At 39.3% G+C, this 22,093-nt stretch overlaps 1 protein-coding gene across 3 annotated transcripts in view; it reads left to right on the top strand.

The window, feature by feature from the left end:
- The window catches only part of dock10 (dedicator of cytokinesis 10), a 142,601-nt gene that overhangs the window by 58,903 nt on the left and 61,605 nt on the right, over positions 1-22,093 (top strand). For all 3 annotated transcript variants that reach the window (XM_057840002.1, XM_057840003.1, XM_057840004.1), the window contains 11 exons: positions 6,626-6,715; positions 7,538-7,620; positions 13,359-13,431; positions 13,672-13,803; positions 17,336-17,470; positions 17,705-17,891; positions 18,173-18,258; positions 21,035-21,118; positions 21,346-21,501; positions 21,581-21,802; positions 21,882-22,004. In XM_057840002.1, the coding sequence (XP_057695985.1) occupies positions 6,626-6,715; positions 7,538-7,620; positions 13,359-13,431; positions 13,672-13,803; positions 17,336-17,470; positions 17,705-17,891; positions 18,173-18,258; positions 21,035-21,118; positions 21,346-21,501; positions 21,581-21,802; positions 21,882-22,004 (1,371 nt within the window). The remainder of the gene's footprint in view (positions 1-6,625; positions 6,716-7,537; positions 7,621-13,358; positions 13,432-13,671; positions 13,804-17,335; positions 17,471-17,704; positions 17,892-18,172; positions 18,259-21,034; positions 21,119-21,345; positions 21,502-21,580; positions 21,803-21,881; positions 22,005-22,093) is intronic.

Genomic DNA, 22,093 nt, shown 5'->3' on the forward strand with positions numbered 1-22,093 from the left:
ATAACATAAATACCAATAATAAATCACAAACAATGAGGTCAAATGCTGCTGGCATTAACTAGTGCAAAAAAATGTATACGGAAACACTGTGACTTCACCTCTTTAACAGGAGTCAAAACAATTCTTACTCTTTTTGTGATATGTCATTGTCTATATATTTCTAAATGTTAAAATGAATTGCAATGTCCCGGACAACCATTTTCAGAATACTTTGTGTGAGTTCAGATGCTTTTTCTGGTGTGCATGCCGCATTTTTGGGGATGGGAAAAACTGTTCAACTTTTGTTTTAACCTGAAAATAAATATAGGGCACACTGAAATATTACCACAATTATTTTGAAAGAAAGGCACACATACCCACAGTAACAAAAATTAAATATATAGTATTAATTTTATAGTATACTACTATATGTAAAACTTTATAATATTAAATAACTAACATTAGTGCAGTCATGGATTACAGTAAGCAGGCCAGTGGTGTTTCCATATAAATTTTTATTATATTATGTGTATACAGGATATATGTATATATTTTCCCCAAGTGGGAGCTTCCATGATCCTAATGAATTTAATAATAATTTTAAAAAATATATAATTATATTAATTATTTTATTAAATAAAAATGCACGTTGATACGACGCACATAAAGGCAACTTCCATTTAAAAAATCGTTAGAAAGTTGTATGGACTTACAATCCGCTAGCTTGTTGTTTCTTGTTGTCTTCGAAAGTTACATTTGGGTGACGGCACTTCAAGTGTTCGTTCATAGCCGACGTACTACCGTGGTATGCGAGCTCAGTTTAGCAAAGAGTACACAAAGTGGCACCCTCCATATTTTCCTTGAAATAATTCCAGGCTCTGGCTATTCTGGTCCGCTTTTTTGGCTTTATGCGGCTTTCACGTGTCACCAACTCTGCCCTTTTTGGAAATTGGCGGTGTTTTTAACTCCTCACCGGTGATTCACTTGGCTCGTTGTCATCGGTTCGTCTGGGTTCGTCCGATATCCTCCTCAAGAAGGCGGCGACGTGCATAAAAACACAGAGAGGCGTCGGATGGCTCTTTATGGATACTTTTATTGACCAAAACAAAAACGTGGGGGATGAAGCCACTCAACTCGGCGCTACCTGCACACTTTTCCAAATCACCGATCTCGCTCCCTCTCTCTCGCTCGCTCGCCCACTTTCTTCCTCTTTGCTCAATCTGACAACGCCGGTCACATTGAAATAACAGCGGCCCCCTTGGGGGTGCCAGTAACAACCGCTTGTATCGCGAGCGCCCGCCATTGTAAACTTTATCCGCATGTAATTTTTTTTAACCAGTCATTACCCGTCGACGGTATGTTTTGCCCGTCGACGCATTTACGTCATCGATGACGTCGACAACGTCGACTACTCGGGACAGCTCTACTCTGTATCCCAAAAGGTTATCGATATGTTCCTGCCAAGAATCGAGGTATCGTTTTAAAAAGGTGTCAATGTCTAAATAAATAAATAAAAAGGAACCAACAAGTTGCTACCAAATCTTCCACCATAATAGTGTCTCAGTTAACTCAAAGTCTGCATTGACGGTGCACGACGCCCAATCCTTTTAGACTGGGGGTTTTCAGGACATTGACGGGTCACATGAGGTTCATTTTAGGGGCATTTATAGGTCATTTCCTGTTGATTTTGAGTCACTGCCTATTCTTTTGGATGATTCCCAGGTCACTTCCTCTTCTGTAACACAAAATCAACAGGAAGTGACCCATAAAATACCCCAAAATCAACAGGAAGTAACTGAAGATCAACAGGTAAAGGACCTCAAATGGCCCAAAATTACCTCATTGCCTGGCATTGGCTGCCACTGACGGCCATAGACGTTCAATCCGTTTGAAGTGGAAGGGATGGCAGCGAATTAACGAGTGTTCATTCGCTGCCCCCCTCCCCTTTCAAATTGATTTGACGTCTACTAGTGATAAATTCATTCCAATTCAAAGAAGCTTGTTTTTCTGTTTATTAGTTGTTGGTCTGAAATCATTCTCGGATATTCTACAAATGTATCGATAATCATTGTACCGCCATATCGTCAGATCATCGTTATCGTGAGCTTTGTATCGCAAATCGTATCGTATCGTGAAGTACCAAGAGGTTCCCACTCTTAACTTAGGTAATAATAACTATCAGTGGATATAGGCAAGTTTCCTGAGCGAAATATGGACGGCGCCATCTTGGAAAATGTCTCCTCCGAACTTTAATTTTAGAAAGAGCAGCATGAATTGCGTTTGAAGTAAGCAGTGTGTTGACAAGGTTAAAACTGCAAAATCAAACCAGAGGAACCCAAGGAATCTCCAAAAATGGATTCAGCACGATGTAGAACGTAGACTTTCTGTGCTGTGTGTCAACTCCTGGAAGCGGCATATATAAGTGGAATGTTTTTATCAGCGACCAGCTTCAAAGCGCTAGTGTGGATCTACCTCGCCATACACCTTAAATCGAAACCAGCTGCAGACAAGAAGTTAAAGAGCATACGACACCAGAAAAAAAGTCTTAAATGGCATTATTATGTGAATTAGAATCATATTTTGAGACGATTCGACCATATACAACAATTTAGCAAAGCACAGATGACGAGAAATTAGTCTTTTAATCTGCCGGTTAGCCACGCCTACAATTATAGGGCTTTAGCGTCCCCAACAGGTGGATGACGTCAGCGGTAGACTAGGCTCATTGGTTTTACTATTCAGCCCATTGATGGGGAATTGTTCAGAACGAGGAAAACGAGACGAAGAGAGCTGCAAAATGTCATTGTTTCAGTCTCTCTACTCCCAATATTTTTACAGGATATTCTTTTTATCCAAGTATTTTCCCCAATAGCTATATAAATGGCTTGAGAAGGACCAGTCAGCCCGTCGAGGGGGAACTATTCACAATGAGGAAAACGCGACGAAGAGAGCGGCAAAATGTCATTGTTTCTGTCTCTTTACTTCAATATTTTTACAGGATATTCTTTTTACCCAAGTACTTTCCCCAATTGCTAAATAAATGGCATGGTCATGACAAATAACTTGTGCTAAATGGAATATAAAATAAGAAAAATCCATTTATTCAAGACGACATGGCAAAATTACTCCATAATGGTCAAAACAGTCGACTTTACCTTTACTGTCACACCTGCCGAACGATATTTTATGACACCTAAATCGGACATATGTCATTTCCCTTCCCCGGCTTCGGAGAATGTAAACAGACCAGAAGGAGTGACAGCTAGCCGACATGCTAACCCGAACCGAGGGATGTTTCAAAGTCTTCAAAGTGGAAAATCACACATAACTAGCCTGGATTATTTGACATGACGACCCGGTTGTCGAGTTTCTTTGCGGATCGGCAAACCGCCCGGCGGAGAGCAATTTACAGTTCGTTCCCTGGAGGAGGGTGGCTGGAATTGTTGTGTAGCTAACGTGCTAATAGCTAACTGCTAATGAGCGTGAGGATAGCTTTTTACATGCCTATCAATGATCAAACGTAAGTAGTCCTTTATTTAAAGGAATTTTATAGTGTTTACTTTGTAATCACTGTATTCGTATTTGACATAATACAAAACAAGATGTTTACTCACTTCCTTGTAAGTCCAATGGTCCCACAGTAAATATCCACGGTGAATGGGAACCTTTTGAAACTCCAAAAAGGCGCATACGCCTAACCCGCATACAGAATGATTTTTCTGCAGCCGTTTGGCTGGCTTGATGCAAAAAATAAAAGTATTAATCCGCAAAATCAGCTGAATCCTTCGTCCTCATACACAACAGTACACTGTAGCGTGAAGAGGACGTCTTCTACCGTACACGTCACAGCGCCCTCCTCCTCAATGCGAGACCGAAGCCGGAAGTCACTCATTTTCCTGGCGCGGGATTCAAAAAACTAAATAAATATAGCGATCGCTTCCACACACATCCAAGCGGTCCATATCATTCAGGAGCATAAAATACCGCGTGTATTATGAAATAAACATGCTTTTTCGTGTCACAAGCACTTTAAGGATGTGATTTAAACTTTAGGATATACCTAAAAGATTTTATGGTTGTTCTTCCCACTTCGTTGATCACTCGTGGACAAAATTACAACAACCTGTCAGCCTGTGTTGATGTGAGGTGTAGATTAATACGCCGGCTAAGAGTGACCAAAATGGGGTGAAATTACAAATAATATTACATTTATGTACATATAAACAGTATGTCATTATTTTTTTTTTGCAGGTATTAACATTTGGACAACATGATTCCATTTCTCTTTTTATGTAAAACGATTGGTGCATTTGCAAAACAGGTCAATAAATCACAATTTATAAAATTATTAGGAAAAATAGCTTAAGAGAATGTTATATCAGAAAGCAGAACCTCGCCAACTTTCACCCGACATGAGGGCTCTTGGCCACCCCCGGGTAGAACGCACGTAGTCTCGATATGTCCATCAACAAACAGTAAGTGTTGTTGTGAGGCACATCAACTCGCCTTCCCTTGCTTAGCAGCGTTTTCCACCTGTAAACAAACTAACAAAAAACTTGTAACACTTGCATTTACAGTGGGGCAAGTAAGTATTTAGTCAATCACTAATTGTGCAAGTTCTCCCACTTGAAAATATTAGAGAGGCCTGTAATTGTCAACATGGGTAAATCTCAACCATGAGAGACAGAATGTGGAAAAAAAAAAACACAAAATCACATTGTTTGATTTTTAAAGAATTTATTTGAAAACCATGGTGGAATATAAGTATTTGGTCAATACCAAAAGTTCATCTCAATACTTTGTTATGTACCCTTTGTTGGCAATAACGAAGGCCAAACGTTTTCTGTAACTCTTCACAAGCTTTTCACACACTGTTGCTGGTATTTTGGCCCATTCCTCCATGCAGATCTACTCTAGAGCAGTGGGCTGTCGTTGGGCAACACAGACTTTCAACTCCCTCCACAGATTTTCTATGGGGTTGAGATCTGGAGACTGGCTAGGCCACTCCAGGACCTTGAAATGCTTCTTACTAAGCCACTCCTTTGTTGCCCTGGCTGTGTGTTTGGGATCATTGTCATGCTGAAAGACCCAGCCACATCTCATCTTCAATGCCCTTGCTTTCACTCAAAATCTCTTGATACATGGCCCATTCATTCTTTCCTTTACACAGATCAGTCGTCCTGGTCCCTTTGCAGAAAAACAGCCCCAAAGCATGATGTTTCCACCCCCATGCTTCACAGTGGGTATGGTGTTCTTCAGATGCAATTAAATATTCTTTCTCCTCCAAACACGAGAACCTGTCTTTCTACCAAAAAGTTCTATTTTGGTTTCATCTGACCATAACACATTCTCCCAGTCCTCTTCTGGATCATCCAAATGCTCTCTAGCAAACCACAGACTGGCCTGGACGTGTACTGGCTTCAGCAGGGGGATACGTCTGGCAGTGCAGGATTTGAGTCCCTGGTGGCGCATTGTGTTACTGATAGTAGCCTTTGTTACTGTGGTCCCAGCTTTCTGTAGGTCATTCACTAGGTCCCCCGGTGTGGTTCTGGGATTTTTACTCACTGTTCTTGTTAACATTTTGATGCCACGGGGTGAGATCTTGCATGGTGCCCCAGATCGAGGTGGAGGTCTACAATATTGTCTCTTGTGTCCTTCGTCAGCTCTTTGGTGTTGGACATAGTGGAGTTTGGAGTGTGACTGACTGAGGTTGTGGTACCACTGGTGCCATTATACAGGTAACGAGTGGAGCCTCGTTAGACCTCGTTAGAAGAAGTTAGACCTCTTTGACAGCCAGAAATCTTGCTTGTTTGTCAGTGACCAAATACTTATTTTCCACTCTAATTTGGAAATAAATTCTTTAAAAATCAAACAATGTGATTTCCTGTTTTTTTCCACATTCTGTCACTCATGGTTGAGGTTTAACCATGTTGACAATTACAAGCCTCTCTAATCTTTTCAAGTAGGAGAACTTGCACAATTGGTGGTTGACTAAATACTTTTTTGCCCCACTGTATGGTTTGACATAATTGTGCCATCCAACACATAGTGATCGCAACAGGCTAGCAGCAGATACAGTTGTTGTAGTAAATAATATTAAAGATCATCATAATTACAATCATCATCGTAATAACACTTATGAAAGGCAACAAGTCGTTTCATGCGCAAGATTTTAGGTGTAGTATTTTTTTTTTTTTTTTTTAGCACCGGACACATGAAAATGCAAGGATAGGAAGAACATACCTTCCATAAGAAAGCGGCAACATGGCTACAAAAACACTCGGTCTTTTTGGTGGCACGACCTTTGTTCCACATCTGCCTTCATGAACATGCTGTCCTCCCCTGTCGTGATGATGGCAGATGAATGCAGTATTTCCAAATTGCCTTTTTTTAAGGGATTTTGATGAGTAATGTTACTCCAGCTCCACTGTTGTTGTGGATGGAGAAATTCTAAAACGGACGTTGTTAGTAAATATAAGGAAGTAAAGTGGAAGTACCTCGGAAACTTGTCTGTAATTTTATTTAATGGAAAATATTCTGCCCGAGGATTACGCTCATTAATTTAATGTGAAGAATGACGCTCCATTTTGTGCTTTCTCTTCACAAAGCGGTTATCATGGTTACAAGTGTCCTCTTATCTCTGCAGGTATCCACAGTGCCCCAAGAGAGACGTACGCTCAGGTCAGCTGTTCCTGAGGGTGCAGAGTTACAGGCTGAATGTCTGCTGGTCAGACAGGTCAGATGCACTCTGATGCATGTGTGTTTTAATAGTTTTCTTGTGCTGGTCAATCATAAGTCTTATTTTTAATGTGATTGAAATGTTTTCAATAACTGAATTTTTAAAACTATGTGCGAACAGTTTGGGGAAGACACTTTTAAAATAGACAAGACAATAAATTGCAACATTAATTCCTTTGTGTGACCTGTACTGTAGTTTGATGAATGTCAAGTTGAAGTTGATCGGTGATGTCGTTGATGTTTTTTTTTTTTCTCTCTAAAGTACAGCAGTTTTAAATTGGGACAATGTAGATTTCCAAAAAATGAAAAAAATGTTCAATGTATTATTTTGATTTCACATCTAAGATGCTGGAAGATGGCATCAAAGCCCTGGCTAATAGGAATATGGAAAATGGTGTCAACGATGTATATTAAAGTGAGATATCTCGACTGTTTGAGATCTTTGGATGTTGGGGAGGAACTAAATTTAGCCTCGATTAATAGCGGAAGTGAAAGTTTTTCTCGCAACAGTATGTTATGACTCCCCACTGGGTTTGGGTATCATGAATCACATCAATATAATTTATGCTTGACAGTTTTCAAGGGGAATGTTCTGACATGCATTTGAAATATTAGTGTTTTAGTGTCATATTTCGTGATATATGCATGGTTTTAATTGCAGTTTTTTATATGAAAATATGAAAACTGTTGAAGAAGGGGCTGCAGCAAGGCTTGGCTCATACCCCCAATGAATAGTTGAACGTAACTGTACATACATTTCATCTGCATCGGGTCAATGAAGTTCAGTGAATTCTAACTTCATTTCTGTCCTCTCCCCCAGGCCTGCAAGTATTATAACTCAGATTTAAATGTGGTCCAATTCAAGTATGACGACTATGCTGGAGACTACCGCCTGCTGCCAAGGTAATAATGTCGTGAACGTTAACCTGAAATGTCATTAGATGATGAAGAAGATGACGGTGGGTGTTGAGTGAAAAAGGAGGCACAGAGTCGAAGGACAAAGCAATGCTTCATTGGTGTATAAGGATGTTGGCTCTGAGATGGGACTGGTCCAAAACAGTCCAGCGATTCAAACCACAGGAATGTCCTCCTTCTATCCCATGGGTTGCCACTGTCAGTTCACATGCCCTCTGAACTCACCGGAAGTGCATTTAAAGCAGGATAAGACAGATGTTAATGCCTTTAGTTAGATTATTGCCAGAAACAAATCCTCTATTTTGCATTTCAATGGAGAAAAAAACCTATTCACATTACCACCCTAATGGGTAAAAAAAAAAAAAAAAAACTAAAAATCCCAGGCCTATCTAGTGCATGCCAAAGCAACAGGTGGTGCTATAGCTGGCGTGTCTGGACAGCTTTAAATTTGATTTTTCCAAATTAAAAGCTTTAATTATGTGTGCAAATGTGTTGATCCAGAAGTGGCACATTACTTTGTGTCAAACCAGATGACATTTTTTAATTAATTGCCATTGACGGTGATAGACACAAAATACATTTTGACCGGGAAAGGTGGCAGCGACTCGTTATAGCCACTTCCCATTAAAATAGATTTGACTTCTACAAATGGCAGCCACTGAGTTCAGTATAATTTCTCAATATATAAACTGAGTTCAGTATAATTTCTCAATATATAAATTGTTTTAGTATAGTTCAAATTAGGGCTGCAACTAACGATTTTTGTCAGTATCGATTAATCGGACGATTAATTAAAAGATTAATCGGCTAAATGTCACTTGTTTGAAATACCTTGACTATTACCCTTGAAGTTGTTTTCAGCATGTTGTAATTAGCAATGAAGACAAAATGAAAGACTATTTCCTTCAACTACATCGGTTATGAAATTCGCTGGCAACTAATTTATTAATCGATTAGTTGTTGTAGCCTTATTAAGAAGTTTAGACAGTAAGATGTCCGAAAATTGGCAAACATGTTAATTGTTGTTTTCCAAAGTAAAAGCAGATTTTGTTCATGTCATAGTTTGACTTAACAAAACTATAATGAAGAAATCTGATATTTACAACTGAGATGACTTGAATTTCCGTTCTGAGACCCCCAATTTGGCCAAATTTCACAATTGTTCTATATGCATGTGTGATACATCATTGGAAAGCTTAAAATCTCAATTTTCTGCAGAAAGAAAAATTTTTAACAGGAGGGTATTTTAAAAAAAAATAAAAAATTAAACCCCTAAACCATAACTCGAGGTGAGAGCATGAGAGAGCATAATTAAAGACACCACGATTTTAACGAGATATTATCGCGTGCTTACCTTATTTTGATGCAAAAACTCTGTGTAGCATCGCTCACTGAGTGTCAAGACACAGCTGTGAATGGCCACAGCTGGACTTGGGGATTTTATGGGTGAAACACAGTAATGTAACAAGGGTCGAAATGCAGAAATCGCAGACATCAAGGAGTGGTTGAGATTTTCTTTTTCAAATATTTACCCTTGTAAACGTTTTTTTTTTTTCCCAATTTTTTCTTTGTTTGGGTCGATTAGTTATCATCTAAAATATTGGGGAAAACGTGACAGTAACAAAAAAGAAATACAATTAAGCGGTCCGGGGTAAAACGGACAAATTAAAAATAATTGGGGGGCTTAATGTGCCATTAAACTGCTATGGCAGCATATAGACATATTGTTCTATCAAACACAACAGTTCTTTTGGCTTAAAATACAGCAGATTATTTTAGAGAGAGGTACAAGAGCAGAAACTGCTTTTTCAGCCTTGTCTGTGTTTTCTGCCATATGCATATATTTGGCGGAAAACACTCAGGTGACTTGAAGTTCCGCTCTGAGACCCCGAATTTGGCCAAATTTCAAAATTGTCCAATATGCATGTGTGATACATCATTGGAAAGCTTAACATCTCAATTTTCTGGGGGAATAAAAATTTTGTACAGGAGGGCATTGAAAAAAAAAAGAAAAATATTTTTTAAACAGCAAAACCCTAGGTGAGAGCACGTGAGAGCAGAATTACAGATGCCATGATTTTAGGAGATATTATCACGTACTTACCTTGTTTCAATCCAAAAACTCCATGTAGCATTTATTACCGAGTGTCAAAACACAGCTGTGAATGGCCATAGCCGGATTTTTAAATTTTATTTCATGGGTGAAACATGGTGATATAACAAGGGTCCGCGATGCAGAAATCGCAGACAACAAGGAGTAGTTGACATTTTATTTTGATATAGTTACCCTTTTAAATATTATTTTTCAATTTTTCTTTGTTTGGTTTGATTATTTATCATCTAACATATCAGGGAAAATGCGACAGTAACAAAAAAAAAAAAAATACAATTAAGCGATAGTTATGAGGTAGATATCCGTGACTTTTTTACAGACGCCAAATTTTTCATTGTGACGTAATTGGTTTAAATGTTTCAAATATGCGAGTGAATAATTTTTTAAAGTTTTTATTTTTAAAACTAAATATTAGACATCAATTAATGATTCAAAGCTAAAAATGACAGACATTTTGAATGATAAATATAATTACCGGTACTTCTTTTTATGGCTAGGTTAAAACAAAAGTGGTTGCGCGACGCCTGTAAACGGGGGTTTTCAGGGTAAAACAGACAAATTAAAAATAGTTCGGAGGCTTAGTGCGCCATGAATCTGCTATGGCAGCATATAGACATATTGTTCTATCAAACACAACAGTTCTTTTGGCTTAAAATACAGCAGTTTATTTTAAAGTGGGGTGCAAGAGCAGAAACTGCTTTTTCAGCCTTGTCTGTGTTTTCCGCCATATACAGCATATATTATAATTTCAAGAATTCAGACAAGTTTAAGGCAAAAAAGGTCCTAAACGATTAATCGGTTATCAAAATAGTTGTCGATTAATTTGCTAATCGATTAGTTTTCTATTAATCGTTTAATGGTTGCACCTCCAGTTCAGACAGATTAGAACGTTTTATTGACAAATTTTGCTACATGCAAGCTACAGTTTATTCACTGTATGAATGTGTTCGTAGAGAAATGTCTTGAGATATTTTTTCAGCCGTTTTCTTTGCTTTGTAATTTGAGGAAAAATATTTTAGATGCAAGAGTTCTGTAGTGGCAGGGAATGAAACGCAACTGGAGAACAACCACATGCGGACAGTCAGCAATGCTAACAATGCTAATTCTGCATGGATAGGCTCCAGTACATCTGCGACCCGAACAAGAAAATGCAGTCTAGTAAATGTATTTTTTTCCAAATGAATGTTCAACCCCTCGACATACGATCGCTTCGACATACGATCTTTTCGACATCCAACGTAAAATTTGACTCGCCATTTGTTTCTACATCCGACGACATGCTCTAAATACGACAATCTAGGACAGCACCGCAGTTTCTTTGTTTGTTCTTTGACGAACCCATGGCAGATTTTCTTGTGAGATAAATCAACATGTGGTGGAAAAAAAAAGGAAAAAAGGTGATGCTTACCGTTACCGTTGACATGAAGATAGATATGATACAAAAATATAAGCGTGGGGTGCGCATCCGTCATATGGCTCGCTCAACAATACAGACGTAGACGGTCTATGACGGTCCTCCTCCGTTCGCCAGTCTTTAAAAGTTAAGGTGGCAATTATTATTGTGTTAACATCGCCAAAGAAATCGCCAGCTTTGTCAGGTTTCTAATCATTTATTCCATCAACTTGTGCCTAGTGTCCCCCGCAGCAAGTAAACAAGGTGAAAGTGAAACTAAGTCAGCCACGCGATGCGTTCACGTACACCACGAAAACACATTCGCCACATTAGAACACGGTTTGTTACATTATTACAAGTATTATTATTAAGCCTGAACGATATATCGTTTAAACATCGCCATCGCGATGTGCGCGTGCGCGATAGTCCCATCGCAAGCACGTGCGATAGTTTTTTTTTTTTTTTTTCTTTTTTCAAATCCATATACGCCTTGCTTTCTACTCTGCACACAGCCTCACACCCTCCCTCTCCCAGCCCTTTGTTCCTCTCAGTCACTGCGGCACTTGCTTATTGAAGTTAACGATGGCTTTGATCTGGCCAAAGAAGCAGATTTCACACGGGCATCTGTCAATCATCGTTTAACTTGTTAAACAGTTTCTGCAAGGAAGCCGCGCTGGAATTAATGTGTGTGTGTGTGGAGACGTTGGAGACATATAAATGCCAGAAGTGTTCATGAGGAGTTTGAAATTTCTACATGTCACTCCAACGGTCACAGCTAAGGTAGATAAACAGAAGCATTTAATAAAGCCAAGCATCTATCTACTACAGTACGTTATTCTTGTTCAAAAAGGATTTAGCTGGACAGTTATGTTTAAAACTGATCATAATTTTGACATTTGAAGTGCTTAAAAACCATTTTATATACATTTTTTAAATCACTTTGGGGGAAAAGTGAGAAAAAACATGTCTTATATGTATCTCTTTCCAATGCTATATCTGAATAAATACATTGAGCACAAAAAACACACACAAAAAAAAAATGTAAAAAATTGGGGGGGTGCGCTGCTTCGCGGTTTTTCACTTATCGCGGCGGGTTCTGGTCCCCATTAACCGCGAAAAACGAGGGATCACTGTACACTGTGGGGATGGTGAGTCATCCAAAGTCTTTCCAAACAGCTATTCAAGTCATCAAGTGAAAATTTCTTTAAAAAATATATATATAATTTTTTTTAAAATATCGCAATATAATATCGCAATATATCGCAAACCCCCCAAAAAACGCAACAATGGTTTTTTCCAATATCGTTCAGGCCTAATTATTATTATTATTGCTATTATTACATTATTATTCCGATTTTTATTCATAATGTATTTGTTTTGCTCTTTGTAATTGATATTTGCAATAGTAACATCAATATTGAGAACTTAGTGTAGGTTTTCGGGCTGTGGAACGAATTAATGGAATTAAAGTGTATTCTTATGGGAAAATCCTGCTCAACATACAAACATTTCGACTTACAACAACCTCCAGAAACGAATTAACTTCGTATGTAGAGGTACCACTGTATAACCTGGAATAGATGCTGTATTGCTGTAACAACCGTGGTTATTTCAGGAATATGGACCAATTGGGATTTTTTTCTTCCTGACTTGTTCAGACAATAATACATCAAAATCCCCATAAAACTAACACAGATAATTGCAGAAACATCAGTCTTCAGTGGACATAAACAAACAAAGGCAAAATTGTATTGAAAAATATACATGGTTTTAGGCAAGAATAACACGGAGTCAAACCTATCCTTTATGACCTAAGTGAAACATCCACTGTTTCCACAGAAGGAATATGCAGCTACCGTACGCATGTGGCGGTGACCGCTAAATTTTGACTGCAACCATGTCCATCTGCCAATTGAGGAGCATTCCTGCGCCAGTCCACAACAGCCACAAATGCTCTGACTGCGGCGGTTATTTTTGACAGCTTTTACCACCACGTGACCTTTAGCAAAGTGTCTTTCCGGCAATGGCATTGTGAGATTCAAGTCTGCTCGACATTTCATCCTCGCACACAAAGCACACCAACAGAGCAATGCTTATCTATTGTTGACGCTGTGGAGCCAGAGAGTCACTCAGAACGGATTAATTAAATAATCTCTTTGCATACTTTATCATCAGAGTCTCACATCCTCCTCAGTATTGTCTCCTTTTCCCATGTTCTAGGAAATTATACAAAGCAGAGAAGCTGCCGTCCCATTCTTTTGAGATCGACTATGAGGACATGGACAAAGATGAGGTCGGTAATGGTGTTTTCTGAGTGAATGCATTAACGTGCTGGAAACATCCTAGGCATGATACTCAAATCAGTTTTCCTGAGGCAGTCAGGCTGTTAAACTATACTCCAATGGGCATGTGAGCTCATCATTGTTTATGCACATGATTTGACAAATGGCCCAGTCAAAGATGTCTCCTTCTGTACTATCGATCTACGGAATGAGAGGTTGTACTTTATATGCGGGCGTGTTTGTCTTTCCAGGACACCACCTCCCTGTCCTCTTCCAAAGGAGGAGGCGGAGGAGGCGGAGGGGGAGGAATCGGTGTGTTTCGCTCGGGCTGGCTCTACAAGGGCAACTTTAACAGCACCGTCAACAATAGCATCACTGTCCGGGTGAGGACTGACATTTAGCACACCCGTGTGATTTATCTTTTGATTTTCAAGTCCAATGTTCTTATACTCATGCTTAATATTCAAGGTCAAACTCAAAATGAAAAAACAGCCACTGATTGCAAAGGATTAGGATCTTATTTTGTGGTCACAATATAAAATCTTGTCATGAAAACAAGATGAAAGTCAACATTAAGACAAGTGACTATGACATTTTGGGATATGAGTTGGAGAAAAAAGCTTTCATTGTGATTCCAGCAGAAAAAAATATATCACGTGTAAAGATAGTCAATATTTAGTTACATAAATCAGATTAACTACTTATTGGGTAAACCCTAAAGATAACTAAAAACATGGGTAAACATGCCTGTGAATAGCCATTCCGGGTATCGAATCAATCACAGCTGGACTTTTCTAGTTGTCTTGGAATATGTTTTGTCTGCCATCCAAGCAGTCTTCACTATTTCTTGTAACAAGGCCAGTTATATTCATTACCCTGACAATGTGTAAATGTTTAGACTTGCCTTGTCTTGAGGTCCACGTGACCCAACTTCAGATTTGTTTTCAAAAATACAAGCTGTAGCCCAGTTGATTTTATGTTTTGAAAGGAAGAAAGAAATTACAATTTGATTTCTGTATTGAGAGAGAATTATAAACAGGATTTCACCTTGAGTGTTTACCCAACATTGCCAAACAAAATACGCCTTTAAGTGACATATATTTGACTGGTGAGGGAAAGCATTTACAGTGCTGGCCAAAAGTATTGGCACCCCTGCAATTCTGTCAGATAATGCTCAATTTCTCCCAGAAAATGATTGCAATTAAAAATGCTTTGGTAGTAATATCTTCATTTGTTTTGCTTGCAACGAAAAAACACACACACAAAAAGAAAAAAAATTGAATTATTATTTTACACAACACTCCAAAAATGTTCCGGACAAAAGTATTGGCACCCTCAGCCTAATACTTGGTAGCACAACCGCTTCGGGTATCCAGCAATGAGTTTCTTACAATCTCTGCTGGAATTTTAGACCATTCTTCTATGGCCAACTGCTCCAGGTTTCTGAGATTTGAAGGGTGCCTTCTTCAGCTGCCATTTTCTAGTGCTTTTTGAAGTGTGTTTTGGGTCATTGTCCTACTGGAAGACCCATGATCTCCGAGGGACACCCAGCTTCCTCACACTGGGCCCTACATTATGCTGCAAAATTTGTTGGTAGTCTTCAGACTTCATACTGCCATGCACATGGTCAAGCAGTCCAGTGCCAGAGGTAGCAAAGCAACCCAAAAACATCAGGGAACCTCCGCCATGTTTGACTGTGGGGACCAGGGGTCGCGTTAACCGAATATTTTCCGTCGTTGACCGATTTTTTAAAACGGTGACGGAAAAAACTGAAGTCCACCTGTCATTTTGACAGGTTGCAATTCACACCCCAGACCACAGGGTGGCGAGTGAGCATATTAATTAGCTATTGTCTCTCTTGATGCATGACGTTGTTGGCCTTACTCTGCAAAATGTCAAGGCAACTGAGTGTCCGAAGTTTCTTCAAAAAGCCCCAAAACGACGATGGTGTTGATAAAAGAGGTGAAAAAACAGGGACTGCACAAGCGGGCACACAATTCAAGCCCATGCGCACCAGGAGGAAGGTGTAAGACTCCGTTCAGGCCACAGCAGGTGAACTGTTAATTTCATTGTTCCATAATGTAGCCTACATACTGGGGCCACTGTCAGCTGTTTTTGTCACTGCGGCGAAAAAGTTACATATTCATCTGCTTGATGTGTGATGGCACGGTGTGGATTCTCTGTTAAGCTTGTTCGGACAGAATATTAATTTAAAATGAATGAAAACTAAATACTATTGAATATGTTGAAGCGGTATGCAATGTTAAGAGTCTTGTTAGCTCGAATTGCTGTGTCCAGCCGCTGTAGCTCTGCTGCTCTCTGTGAACTCTCTATTCAAGCCGGAACGCGCGCAGCTCATAAGTGTCTCTGTCACGTGACTGTGTCGTAGCTGGTAACGCGCTCAGCCAAATGGACACACAAGTACGGAAGGTGAATTATGCCAAACAAAGGGTCACCACAATGTCATTATCATCATTTTAAAAATTTAAGTGACAGGTAAAAATAGATTATGACCGGATTTTTATGACCCTGTCAGTCAAAATGACAGACAACAAAAAAGTCTAGCGCAACTTCTGGTGGGGACCGTGCTCTTTTCTTTGAAGGCCTCGTTTTTGTCTCATCTGACCAGAGAGCATTCTTCAAAAACTGTATTGGCTTTTCAGGTAAGTTTTGGCAAACTCCAGCCTGTTTTTATATGTCTCTGGGTCAGAAGTGAGGTCTTCCTGGGTATCCTACCATACAGTCCCTTTATATTTGGACGCAGACAGATAGTACGGGTTGACGGGTTGACACTGTTGTACCCTCAGGCTGCAGGACAGCTTGAACTTGTTAGTCAAGGTTCTTTATCCACCATCCGCACAATCTTTCGTTGAAATTTTCTTTTCCGTCCACATCTAGGGAGGATAGCCACAGTGAAATGGGCTTTACACTTATTGTTGACACTGCTCACGATAGACACAGGAACATTCAGGTCTTTGGAGATGGACCTGTAGCGTTGAGATTGCCCATGCTTCCTCACAATTTTGCTTCTCAAGTTCTCAGACAGTTCTTTGGTCTTCTTTCTTTTATTGGTGCTCAATGTGTTACACACAAGGACACAGGACAGAGATTAAGTCAACTTTAATCCATTTTAACTGGATGCAAGTGTGATTTAGTTATTGCCACCACCTGTTGTGTGCCACAGGTAAGTAAGAGGTGCTGTTAATTGCACAAATTAGAGAAGCATCATATGAGTTTTCAAAGGGTGCCAATACTTTTGTCCAGCCCATTTTTAAAGTTTTGTGTAAAATAAAAATGATTTAACTGTTTTCCATTCTCTTTTATGTTTTTGAAGATATTACTACCAAAGCATTTGTAATTGCAATCATTTTCTGGTAGAAATTGAGCATTATCTAACACAGGGGTCCCCAACCTATTCCACTAAGGCACACTGTGGGTGCAGGATTTCATTCTTACCAAACAAGATGACAACACTTTTTCCCCAATCTGGTGTTTTACAAGTGCAATCAGTTGATTGCAGTCAGGTGTGGCTTGTTTTAGCAGAAGCCTCATTGGTTCAACTGTCTCTGCTGGATCGGCTGGAACAAAAACCAGGACCCACAGTGTGCCTTGAGGACTGGGTTGAAAACCCCTGATCTAACAGAATTGCAGGGGTGCCAATACTTTTGGCCAGCTCTGTCAGTATAATATCAGTAAAATTATTTACAGGTGTATATTCTTTATTCTCTGCAAGGAATGACTTGTGTTAGAGTGGTAAGACCTGAAACGTCTCCTTTTGCATCCTTCTATACTGTATCTGTATAATACTGGCCCAATTGGCCAAGGCGTGAACATTAGAAGTAGATGCAGAATGTCCATTGAGTTGCAAAAACTGCCTTCGGTTGCACTGTATTGAAATTTCTTGTCATTGTGCAGTCCTTCAAGAGGAGGTACTTCCAGTTGACCCAGTTGACTGACAACTCCTACATCATGAACTTCTACAAAGACGAGAAGATCTCCAAGGAACCCAAAGGCTGCATCTTTCTTGACTCGTGTACAGGTGTTGTGCAGGTGTGCTCCAAATATCGATCATTTGTTCTTTAGAGCAACTGCCATTGACGGTGTCAGACATCTAATTCATTTGAACTCCCTCTCCCAGTGGCGTGGATTGGGCGTCAATTTGTGGCAAACTAATGTCAACTCACAACAGAACAATGTCAATCATATCATTGTCAATGGCACTGAAAGAGTTAATTTCATGTCATATGTGTATTTTATTGACATATTGATAAATGATCTGCATAGAATAATCGCTTGAGGAAGCACGCCTTTGAATTGAAAATGAACGAGGTCACCTACTTCGTGCTGGCCGCGGAGAACGAGCAGGACATGGAGGAGTGGATCAGTACCTTGACCCGGATCTTACAGATCACGCCGCACGACGGCCCGGCTCCGGACCGCAAGAGTCTGGATCTGTCTGACCATCGCCAGGGTGAGATTTTTTTCACGCTTATGATGTCAGCCCTCATGAGTCACTGTTTCTTTTCGCCTGTAAATTCAAATGTGAGCATTCGTCATTTTGTTCAGTGTGCAAAAAATGCTGCATGCACATAAACATTACACTGCAGCACAGATTTGACTGCTTTATAGTCCATGAATGCCACATTCAGAGTCATATTTAATCTGAGTTTGATGTATGCTGTTTTTTTCTGCTTAGTGTGCTGCTGTAGCTGTTAAAATGCTTCATGACATGGTCTTTATTTATTCCTCCAGATGTATTCGACATGTCGTTGAGCGACGGTTGTTTGCAGGAGAACGAAGATGCCACAGAAAATGGCATCAACCCTGAGCTAGCTAAGGTTGATTGTTTTAATTTCACCCAAAGAAAATTACTGTTTTTGTCTGTTATGCCCTAGTTTTGTTTAATTCCAAAGGTATTTAAGTATGTAAAATTCATTCTAAAATTATTAATGATTGGGTGAGAGGCGAATAATTAAAAAACAAAGTTTGCTGAGCACACCACAACCCCATGAAGGGTAAAAACAGAATGGACAGACAAAATGAACTATGATGTTGTAGTCATTCTGTCCAACCTTTTATAACTTACTATTGTTTCTTACAAAAATATATCTTAAAAGTAATACTGTATACGGTATACTACCCTGATGTTCTATCCACTAATACAAAATTTGTCGAATAATATTGCAACCATATTTGCCTACCATTACACCTTTTTTAAAAATCATAATCGTAATTGTATTTTATTAACAGATACGTAGTACACTATTTTTATTCAAATATACAGTGGTACCTCTACATAAGATCGCTTCGACACACGAACTTTTCGACATCCGACGTAAAATTTGACTCGCCATTTGTTTCTACATCCGACGACATGCTCGAAATACGACGACATCGGCAGCACCGCAGACGAATGCACGGCCGATTTTCCTGTGTGACAAATCAACGCTGGTTTCAGAAAAGGTTGGTACAGGTGGTGAAACAAGGAAAAAGTTGACGCTTACCTTCTAAATGAAGATGCAAATGACAGAAAAATATGAGCGTAGGGTGGGCATCCGTGAAATGGCTCAACAATACATCTCCACGGTCCTCCTCCGACCATCGTTCGCCAGTCTTTATAAGTTAAGCTGACAATTCTTATTGTGGTAACATCTCCAGAGAAATCGCCAACTTCGCCACGTTTTTATCATTTATTTCACAACTTATTCAAAACAAAAACACCTTCTGTCTGCCGCAATTGACGGTGTTCTCAAGAAAACACTCAAAGTGAAAGTGAAACTCAAGCTCACCGGTCTGTCTCTGGCACATCAGCCCCGCGGTGCGTTCAGGGTCAGCAAAAAACGTCCGCCACATTAGAACTCGATTCGTTACATTAATACAGGAATTATTATTATTATTATTATTATTCCGATTTTGATTCATAATTTATTTGTTTTGCTATGTGTAACTGCCATTTTTAATAGTACCAGCAGTATTTTTTAAGGATTTAGTGAAGGTTTTTGGGCTGTGGAACGAATTAATGGAATTATAATGTATTCCTATGGGAAAATCCTGCTCGACATACGACCATTTCGACTTACAAACAAGGTCCTGGAACGGATTAACTTCGTAAGTAGAGGTACCACTGTACAATGTTACATTCCATTGCGGACATTTTTTTTTGCTTACTTATTAGAGCTGGGAATCTTTGGGCACCTAACGATTCGATTACGATTACGATTCAGAGGCTCCCATTCGATTATAAAACGATTATTGAAGCACCCCACTCCTTTTTTTTTTTTTTTTTTTTAATGTTTTGTACATTAGTTCCAAAATTGTTCAAAAATCCTCTCAGGCTAAACCAAACTACTATTTCAGTATCAAGTTAACTTATAACAGTAAACACATATACAAAAATAACAGTACATAAAAAACTCCAGTCCCCATTCTGTATCAGGAGCTTTAAACTACATTCAATTAATTTAATGTTGTGAATCAACTGTTACAGTTGTTAAAATTGCTCCCGTTATTCCATAATTTCCCTTCTGTCTACTTTTGTCAAAGTTTTAACACTATTTCATCATTTAAAGATAGACTCAAGACAAGACTCTGCCGATTTCGTAGTATTTTAGATAAAAAGTTAATTAGGTTCGCTACAACAGAGCCTTCTAGAGAGGTCTACTGCTTTAAGATGGTGGCTGCTTACTTACGCCGGAAAGTCTGTCATTTCGCATCTCTGTTCAATAATACATGTTCTAACACCGACATCGCCTGGCATTTTGCATCTAGTTCTAAATATATATGATATCTACTGTAGCCGTATGTTTGTAGCAACTAGCAGCTGGGCATTGTTTGTAGCGGCTGTCAACCGCAGTCAGGTATGATTGTTTTTTTTTTTATCTAGCGGCATGAGTTGAACATGATATTTACTCTCGGTCCGTTCCTCATTGCGTCCCAAAGACCGCGCTGGCTGTGTTTTACTTCCGCTTTAGCTGGTATAATTCAATAATCGGAATTTGGATATTTGTGAATCGTTCTCGAATCTTCCACGGCTGAATCACGAATAATCTAAGAATCGGAAATTTCGCACGCCTCTATTACTTATACTGTTTAATCACAATAAATTGGATTTTGCTTTTATATTGTTTTGGATTTTTCCAGCAATTTGATCAAGTTCATTGTTTATCTGCTACAGTTAGTACCTTGTACTGTATGTTTAAAAATAAATAAATAAATTAAAAAAAGATCAGGTCGAATCACAAGTGTGAAAATGTGTTTGCTATTGTAATTTACACTGCTCAAATAAAATGTGGCCAAACAATGCAGCTGAGGACTGTATATAAACTTGCTGTGCATGCACCTTTAATACAATAATCCACCAGTAAGGATAGAAAATGAAGTCATGCGACATAACAAATAACAGAACTAAAAATCTTAAATCATTGCTTGAATCTGGACTAATTGCTACCTCCGTGAAATCATTATAATGGGTTCTCTTTTTGAGAAAAGCTCTCCGGTCAATCAAACGCTGCATCTGCCGATTTTAGGAGCAAGTGTCTATTTTGAGCATGCACAAGCCATGTGGTTATGGGTTTCCGGTCGTATAATTATCATTTGTCGTCTCCTCTTCTGCAGTATATCTCAGAGACGGATGAAGGAATTCGTTGCGCCCGGAGGGAGGAGAGGTTGAACCTTTTCTCACTTGACCCTGACACCCCTGTATGTATCACTTTGCCTGTGACTGTACAGCTTTGCCATTGATGTTTTTGCATAACTGATAATAGCTCCTAAAGTTGCATGTCTCCTTATTTCCTGTTTATATTCCACAGCATTAGGTCAGATAAACATTGAAATGTTAGGAAATTATGATCCCTGAGTCCAACACATGGATTGCAGGTATACCTAATGTAATGACCAAGAGACAATCTGCGTTCTGTCAACCACAGGTTTTAAGGAGCCCGCGAGCCGAGCACTCATCGAGTGAAAACCCAGTGCGTCCTTTCGAGGAGAAACTTGGCAGAAGATTCATGGTTACGTGTCGATCGCTGAACTTCATGTTGCAGGGCTGCATCAATGAGAATGAAACAGTACCTGTCACAAATGTAAGAAATCGTAGCTTAAGACATTTTTTTTCCTTTTGTAGCTTAGAAAAACATATTTTTATCTTATGTGTTCCACTAGATCGAGCCTTTCTTTGTGTCATTATCACTGTTGGACATTCGAGATGGCAGAAAGGTTTCTGCCGACTTCCACGTGGACCTCAACCACGAGGCGGTGCGTCTAATGCTCGGCGGAGTTGCTTCTGGAGCTCAGGAAAACGGTGTGTGCGTCACTGGGGATAAGAATTCAGTAGACAGTCATCCGAGCCTGGACCTGGAACACTGGCTATGCTTTCCCAAACAGGTGTCAGCTACATTTTGACACTGACAGTAGAGTAAGTGTATAAAATGTAGAAACAGAAATGACTGATTTTACTTTGTAGGCACTATTTTCTGTGACCAACCCACACACTGACATAGTGATGGTCGCCAGAATAGAGAAGGTGCTGATGGGAAATATTGCTTGCGGGACCGAGCCATACATCAAAAACACGGACTCCAGCAAGGTTAGAAAGTGTTTTTTTATTCAAAATTTTGCAATATGAGTGTTTTTGTAACCACAGTTCCATACATCATTTTCTCATTACACTGCTAA

Source organism: Corythoichthys intestinalis, chromosome 6 (assembly GCF_030265065.1).
Source record: "Corythoichthys intestinalis isolate RoL2023-P3 chromosome 6, ASM3026506v1, whole genome shotgun sequence".
Lineage (NCBI taxonomy): Eukaryota > Metazoa > Chordata > Actinopteri > Syngnathiformes > Syngnathidae > Corythoichthys > Corythoichthys intestinalis.